Here is a 9,183-nt window from a genome sequence, read left to right on the forward strand (position 1 = left end):
AATCCTGCTCACTGTACTGTACTCGCTTACTCGATCGATTGATCTCTCGCTCATTCGACTCTTACGCTCACTCACTTGCTTTACGGCACTACTCTTTCATGATTGCTTAACGTGCCTGTAATTTTTGGATATCTGTGTGTGGTCCAATAATAAACGCAATCAATCCTTTGTATTCGCCTCTGATTTATGCACCGTTGGAGCGTTATCGAGTAACGGTTATCAGGATGAATAATAAACGAAGTTTAGGGATAACATCAAAAATATAGATCACCACAAATCAACGTTGAAATAATTATTACGATACATAACTTTATAGGGTATTTTGATATAGAAATAATCAAATAGTTAAATCGAAAAACAAAATTTATTTCACAAAAATAATAATAATACTTACTATTATTATTAAATAAGTAGTATAGTTTTACAATTAATGGTAATAATTCTTTAAAGAAAGATATATACAATACAACTATTTACATAATGTTTATTTAATCTACAAATTTTATACTTGTAACAAAACATTAAAGAATAAATAGTCATTAGGTGTTTATTTTTTGCCTATAAAAATGAGGTATTTAAACAAATGAATTATTTTTGTAGTTGAATTCATGAGTTAATTAAAGATAGATCACTATGGAAAACCTAAGAGTACTTTATGGAAGTTTTATCCTAGTATGGTACTCCCCAATAGTGCTCATGTATGATCTCGCCTCGCGAGATTTGAACCCGGGACCTATCGATCTCACGCGCGAATGTTTAACCTCTAGTCCTGGGTTCAAATCCCGCGTGTAGGGTCGTGACTACGCACTGTTGAGGAGTCTTATACTAACATAAAACGTCCGTCCAATACTTCCAGGTTTTCCATGGTGATCTAGCTTTAATCCACTCATGAATTCAACTAATAAAGTTACTAAGATCTCCAAGAAACCCCCTTCGGAAAATAAATTCTTATTAATTTAAATTAACATTAAATAAATAGTTAATTATGGGTTTTTTTTTTCTTGAAATTTGTCAAAAAGAACAAAAAAATATCCTAATTCTTATAGATAGTTACTTACACAATTTTATTATTTATCCAAAGATCACTTTGTTCAATGTTTCAATGGTTTAATAAAGCAGGCCTTATTTGCAATATTGAAAATTGAACATTATTTATGTGTATTTAAAAAAAAAAAATGAAAAGAAGAAAAATCTACAGTTTAAATAGGATGTGTTAAGATTTACAAAAGATAGAAATTAGAAATGATTCTAATTAATTGTCAGTATACGAATTAGTATTATTACTATTAGTAGTAGTATTAATATTTTCATTGATACTTCCATGACCATATGTCCAAAATCCATCAGTATTAGATTTACGACCTATAATAGGTGCAACTTTTGGACAATTCCAATAAGCATTATACAAATCTTTAGATTGTTTAAATCTATAATTCAATGAAATCTGTTTATTATCTGATATTTTTTGAACTTTATGATATAAATCTGTGATATCGGATGATATATTATCATTTTCATTAGGTGAATCTTCTTGAGATATGCTTAAAACATGTTTTGATTGTGTATCGTATTGCTTAAGCATTACTTCTTCATAATCTCCTATTTGACAATTGTCTTCTAGGTTATTAATTCTATCCATTATTTCATTGTCATTATCCCTATGATCATTGTTGTCATCTTCATCGTCACTGTCTTTATCAACCTTATCATTAGTGTGATAAGAATGATCAAAACCTTCATGCTGTTTAATTGGCATTTTATCTGTACAGTATTTTAATGAATCACATGGATATGTATGAAATTGATTAGATTTCATTGTACATTTATTTATTTCATCACTAGTGATATCATCATAGTTATTGCTCCCAGATGGAATATTGCCTTCTTCTTCTTCTTCACCATCATCATCTTCTTCATCATCATCATCCTCATCATCTTCATCAGCGTCTTCTTCACCATTCTCATTGTCCTCTTCCTCTTCATCATCAACCTCTTCTACGTCGTCATCATCATCATCATTATCACCATCGTTATGAATAACTGTAGTATAATCCATCTGGTTCGCTTGGAAAGAATCTAAATTATAACAATAACTATGATCATTGGATTGATTTTGAATAATTTTTACATTTTCATTATTTTCACCATATGAAAATGGTTGATCTAATAATAAATCATTAAAATATTGATGAATCGGAATGTTTGCCTGTGACTTACATCTATATTCTAATTTAGAATTTTCTAAACATGGAGGAGAAGTAGAGGAATGATGATGATGATGATGGTGATGGCGATAGTAATTCTGAAGACGATGATCATGATGATATTGTTGATGAGGTAATGATGTTGAAGAGGAGTGATCTGATAACAAATGGGTTTTTTCATTTTTCTCAGAATATTTCTGATGATAAGTTGGCATTGATTGTTGTTTATAATTTTGCTTTTTGGCACTTGATAAATTAAGAGTATCAGATTGTGTTTGTTTTAATGATTTCAATTTAGATGATAATGAATTAATTTGATTTTCAATATCCATAATTGTTATATCACGTAATATTATATCACCATCATCAAAATATTGTTGATCGGATAAACGTAATTGTGGGGATTGATTCATTATGGTCAATATATCAGTTTTATGTACTGGCGTTATTTCTTGAAAATTGCTTTGACGTTTTAATTTATTCAATGAACTATGTTTCATTGTTTTGCCTTGTGACTTCTTACGTGAATAACTCTCTGATTTAAGATCATCAGAATGAGATAATAATGGAATTGTAGTAACCATGGCATCATTCATTTTATTATTCAACCAAGAATTTGTATTATCCAATGGTTTCTGTTGAATCGGTTCATTATTAGGACAAAATGATGATGATAATGATTTCATAGATTTAAATGAATTCGGATGATTATTTCTGGTCATAGTTATATTAGTAGTTGAAGTAGTATTTATCATATTAGGTTGTTTTAATATTGAAGGACTAGATTTATTTATAATTTGTAATGATTTTATACTACTACTATTATTATTATTATTATTTGATGGGGAATCAGAAGATAATGTAATATGATTCATTTTATTTAATGATGGTTCAATAGGTTTTGGTTTAAAATATCTATAAACAGGAGTTAAACTTAATGAAGGTGATTGATTGGATGGATCATATTCTATAATATCACCAGAAGCAAAATCGAATGATGCATAACAAGGTACAACTAGATAAAAAAAATAGAAAAATAAGTAGTAGAATAATTTTTATCTAAATATGTAATTGTTATATCCCCTGGTGAATTATGAATGGTAACTCTAAGGACTATTTATCGACCAATGTATTATGCCTATTTCCTATTGTACAATTGTTACGTAACTAAACTATTCATATTCGTGTTTCTCTTATCATTAGCTTTATTTTGATCTTTGATTTATTATCATACGATTCTTGAGTTATAATCAGTTTATTGATTACTTTGGTTTGTATAAAAACCCAGTATGTTTGTAAATAATGATTCATATTGCCGGGGCTGTTATTTGTGTTCTGCACTCAACTGGCTGGGCTAGGCAGATATCAGGGCCGATACGCACTCAAGACTGCTCGTACGATTTCAAGTATCATTTGCGTCTGATCAACAAAATCCACTACCTCTCTAATTGCACGTTCATATAAATTACGAGCCCATACGTTATAACAGTAATATAGAGATGAGCTGATTGGAGTAATAAAAAAACTATTTTTTGAGTATTGTAAACAAACATGGATAGTGACTAGCAGTGAAATACAGGACGCGCGTTTCTTCCCATTTCGGACTCGTCAGCTGGATGTACCTGCATCTCACAGTTAATGTTTACTCTGAGACTCGAACTCAGTACTTTTCGCTTCAAACGCCATCGCGTTATCCACTCAGCTACTGAGCCCTGATAGCCACTTGCTTGTGCGATGTGGTGAAGTGTTTTAATTCACCTAGTTTTGTTTGTTTGAATCTTCCCATGGATGTGTTAGGACTGCAACTGGTCAGTCTCTAATTGGCATATGTGCATACTGTGCGTATTGCCTCGACATGGCCTTAATTGCTTACAATGCTTGTGAATTAAGGCTATGTCGAGGCAATACGCACAATATGCACATATGCCAATTAGAGACTGACCAGTTGCAGTCCTAACACATCGATGGGAAGATTCAAACAAACAATACTATGTGAATTTTATTTTTTTGAGTAGTTTTTCTACTTGAATTCGACAGTTATCTTTCATTATATAAATTATGAAAATTGAAAAAATACCATTGTGCTTAGAATGTTAAACATTTTGGCGAAAGAAGGTATTTTTTAGTCATCGAATAATAAGAATGAAAATGGTTAATAAACTAACTGCTCACTTAGGTATATATATGCCTAAGTAATCAAAGTAAATTAGTTTAGGACATTTCTTCATTACATCGATATAGTGACAAGGATTATTCCCCTATTATTTCATTTCTGCTAAGTCATTATTCATGGTTAAGTAGACGATGATAATTTTCCTAGAAAACTATTTCTGCCAATTCGGCTAACTTTTTACTAGTATTAGTGATTAGACGAATTTAATTATTTCTTACATCATGGCTTATACACATTTTGTCTGCCCTTAAACCGTGAGATTAAAATTGCTTTAGATCTTACTTTCTACTAACTAATTCTTTCTTCCTGTAGTATATCGTTATACTTAATCTTTCTTTTATATATTACTACCATTGAAGTAACTACTATGAATTTGGTGTTCATCTTGTTGAGTTAATGAGGCGTGACAATTTGGACCGATGCATATATGTGCCTGGTCATACACTGCAGCTGACTGACTGTTACTGCACCATACAAGCTACGCCTTTTGGTCAATGTTAAGCTGAGAACTCAATATCATAGAAGAGAAAATTCTTGAAAATATTTTTATTACAAAATGGATAGGAATTGAGATTTATTACAAAAAATTATGTGGCTCACGTTATAGAATGAGAAATCGATCCCTATTTCGAAGATTTTCTGCATGAGATTTGACTACAAAGATGATATATTTACAAGCAAATTTAACAGAAAGTTCTCAAACATCTTTTCATTAATTTAGGTGACTTCATATAGATAATAACAGGTTGTATTTAGTTTTGAACAAGTTTACTTCATATTCACATTCACTGTCAGAAAACTTGAAACGTTTTTAAAAACCACTTACTAGCAATGACGGTTTTAAGTTGACATATTCCTCTTGACATGTATAACTTAAAAAGTATCGAGTGTTGATTCCAGCAGACTTATTAAGCTGAATTCAGTCAATAATTTTTGAGAAAAGTTAGTGATTCTCGGTAACAAGATATAGGAGTAGAAAAATGGTTTATGTGATCAACATTCTAGTGGAATTACTCTGTGCGGAAAATATCAACTCTCTAAACATCCTACCTAAGTAAACTATATAAATTCGTGAACATAATTCAAACAAATGGTCATCAAATGAAACACTGCTAAACACTTTATTATCATTTACAAGTTGGAGACATTTAGTAAATATCCCCTAAAAAGTGTGTTATTTAATTTTTAATGTTTAGTAATTAACATTAGATTTATTGAGAAGATTAACACCGATATTTCTGATTTTTGATCTAACACATGAAATCATTTTTTTAACCACAGTGTCTAATCTTGCGAGTCATGTTGTCAGCTGGTTAGCCATAAGCACCGAAGAAACTGAAGCATATATATATATATATCAATCTCAGTTGTCACAACACACCATACAGTGTGGAGAGATGAAATTATCAAGACAAATGTCAGTGTAGCTGAGGTAGTAACCTCATAAATAGTAGTAGAAAATTAAAGGGATAGAAAATATGACTTAAGTAGAATGAGTGATGTTACCTCAAAATAAAGAATAGATGCATCCTAGCCATACGGTACAACTTCTCCAATCGCTTGATGAGATGGCCTTGAGGACCATAACGTAGTAATCTAAATCTGCTTGCATAGCTCAGTCCAACACTGAGAAACTTTATGAACAGAGATTAGGTCTCGATTTGACTACCTATAGCTTTCTTTCAACTTATTTCCAAGTCAATAAATATCTTGTATCAAGGAAAATGATTGTTAGGTAAACGCAGTCAAATGGAAACTCACTCATTTGTCAACAGATTTACTACATTTACTAAATGTTAAGTATTTCCAAAATAATAGAAATACCTCAGAAGTATGAAAGGTTTTGTAAATTAAATAAGAACATTAAAATCAGAACTATACAATACACTCTAAGATAAATAAATGGAAATCTTAAAAATAAAAAAAACAATCAAGGTAACATTTACTTAAATCTATCAGTCATAAATGAATAGATATTTTTTTCTCAGTTTTAGAAAGAATGAATAAACAGAGAAAAGATTGACAATGACCAACAACAAATTCAATACTGATTGTGTTATTTCTTTTAGATTCTACTTTTTAACATGAATTGAGAGAAAGGAAAAAAAGAGAGGAGGAGAAGAGAAAAAGAAGAAAAAAAGGGGGGGAGGGGGGGGGTGAGAAAAAAAAAAAAAAAAAAAAAAAGAAACCAACATTATCAAACAGGAATCTAACATGAATAAATTCATTTAGTATTGTTAGTTTGAATCTTCCCATTGATGTTTAGGATTGCAACTGGTCGGTCTCTAATTGGCATATGTGCATACTGTGCGTATTGCCTCGATATAACATTAATTCACAAGCATGGTAAGCAAAGATGGATAGTGGCTAGCAATGGAATCCAGTTTGATGCGCATTTCTTCCTATTTGGGTCCTGTCAGGATTCAGTAGCTGAGTGGATAACGTGATGACGTTTGAAGCGAGAGGTACTGCATTCGAGTCTCAGAGTGAACATCAAGTGTGAGATGCAGCTACATCCAGATGACGAGTCCCAAATAGGACGAAACGCGCGTCCTGGATTCCACTGCTAGCCACTATCCATCTTTGCTTACAATGCTTGTGAATTTAGGATGTATCGAGGCAATACGCACAGTATGCACATATGCCAATAAGAGACTGACCAGTTGCAGTCCTAACAAATCGATGGGAAGATTCAGACAGACAATACTAAGCGAATTTAAAGGAAAAGTTGTTTGGTAACAACTTCATCATTCCCTATAGTTATAAATCTATGATAATTGTATTACTGTTATCCAAATATGTGAAAAACTATATTTGAATTAGTCTTAGCGATTGAAATTTAAATAAATAATTCCAACGTTTCGTCCAGTTAACTTGTCTGGACTTCTTCAGGGTAATAATCAAAATAGAAATCATCAAAGAAACCTATAGTGTCATGCCATTCGTATATATTAACAAAATAATTTACACATAAGTATATGACAATCTTACAATATTGTATTTTAAACTAATGTTTCAGTTAAGGATGAAATAAGTTTTAAACAAACGTGTTGTTTGTAAATTTGAAACGATATTTAAGAAAGGATTAGGAAAGTCCGTTAAAAGGTGTCGAGTTATGACCAATATGTTAAGATAAACTACATGAATGGGATGAAGTTTTTCACCTAGTTTATCAAGATGATAATAAACATAGTGATAGTAATAATAATGTTATGGAAATATGTTATGTAACAAAAGGAATATTTATTATGAATCTGACTGTTAGCGATAAATAAAAAGGTTTGAATTGCTCATTACTGCATGAAATTTGTACAGGTGATATTGTTCAGAAGGAAAATGAAAGACATAAGATTGAACCATGCAACTCGAAGCAAGAATCTCCGTTTGTCGATGTATGTTTTCACGGAAATTATTATGACATAGAGATTCATGTGAATTAAGAAAGGTGAATAGGCAAATCAAGAATGAGACAAGGGAGATATCATCATAGAATAGGATCCAGGATAAGGATTTGTAACATGTTATTTAAGTATGATATGGCCTGATTATGAGCCGTGTAAATAGAGGATTCCAATATATACCTGGTTTTTTAAAGATAACCATAATGCCTCCAGCTATGTATTTGAGCTGTAATCTTCGCCCACAGACAGGCTGTTTAGAACCTGATACGAAATCTTCACTAAGTACAAGCTGAAAAAGGACAGTGTTATTAAATTTTATGATCACTTTTCATTCATTTTGGTAAACATTCGTGAATATTCAAGGATAACATACTTTGAATACAACATATCCTAATAGCTCCATAGAAACGTCAACATCAGTATACACAGAGAAGAACCCGTCATCAGGAACGGATCTTTGATTAGAAGTGTGAGTATTGGTGTAACTGAGAAGATAACATGCAATTCAACAGCGTTAAAAGTCCTTTTGATATTAGATAATGAGTTTTCTCATTCCTTAGTGTCGTCTTTTGTCCTATATTTCCGTTCTGACATTCATTTACCTATCTATATTTATTCTGGTCACTGTAATAGTATAATTATAGATTCATAACAATAAGGCCTGAGTTTACTGAAAACAATCCCAATGAACTTCTGTAACACTGAAAGATATGTCCTCACTAATGATGCATTTTAAAAAGATGATTCTTCGAGTCGGAGTGAAAGGCTATAACTAGTGGAGTACAATAATATCGGGTATAAAACAGTTGACCACTGCACGTGATGAAAGATCATTGCTCATTGCCATGAAATGATTGGAATCAGACATATAAACCAGCAGGTGTTGACTCACTGATTTGAAAACTAACATCTCTTTGCGAAACCCGAAGGTTTTGACTTCGAGCACTGGTTAGGTTGTGTATGAACGTTACCGATGAGTCCCATAACGGAAATAAAACAACCGCTTACTACTTTCTGATTCTCATTGGTTGTCACACTAGTATCGGTCCGTATGTGACATAAACTATGAAAATTTAGTTTTCTCCACAAAACCCTGTGCCAATACCTTCTAGATATATTTATTTCATCAGAACTATAATTGTTATTTTTAAGTAAAAAAACACACACACACAGTTACACACTCACAACTTGATACATACCTTCATGTATACATACGCTAAATACATCTTAAAAAACAAATTCAATTCATAACAGTAATAGGTAGAATTAACTTAGAAAAAGACAAAATGTGACAGGCAATATAGAAAATAAACAAAGTAACACACCATAAATCTATTACATAAAGACAGATAAATGGGAAAATTTGTTACAACAACATCATCATCATCATCATCATCATCATCAT

At 31.5% G+C, this 9,183-nt stretch overlaps 1 protein-coding gene across 1 annotated transcript in view; it reads right to left on the reverse strand.

The window, feature by feature from the left end:
• Positions 1-1,252: 1,252 nt before the first annotated feature.
• Smp_212240 (hypothetical protein) overlaps positions 1,253-9,183 on the reverse strand; it is a gene marked incomplete at both ends in the record, with an annotated part of 62,180 nt that continues 54,249 nt past the window's right edge. Inside the window, one exon of the mRNA XM_018795598.1 lies at positions 1,253-3,219. Within this exon, the coding sequence (XP_018646949.1) occupies positions 1,253-3,219 (1,967 nt within the window). The remainder of the gene's footprint in view (positions 3,220-9,183) is intronic.

The sequence above is a fragment of the Schistosoma mansoni genome (assembly GCF_000237925.1).
Source record: "Schistosoma mansoni, WGS project CABG00000000 data, supercontig 0178, strain Puerto Rico, whole genome shotgun sequence".
In the NCBI taxonomy this organism is placed as follows: Eukaryota; Metazoa; Platyhelminthes; class Trematoda; order Strigeidida; family Schistosomatidae; genus Schistosoma; species Schistosoma mansoni.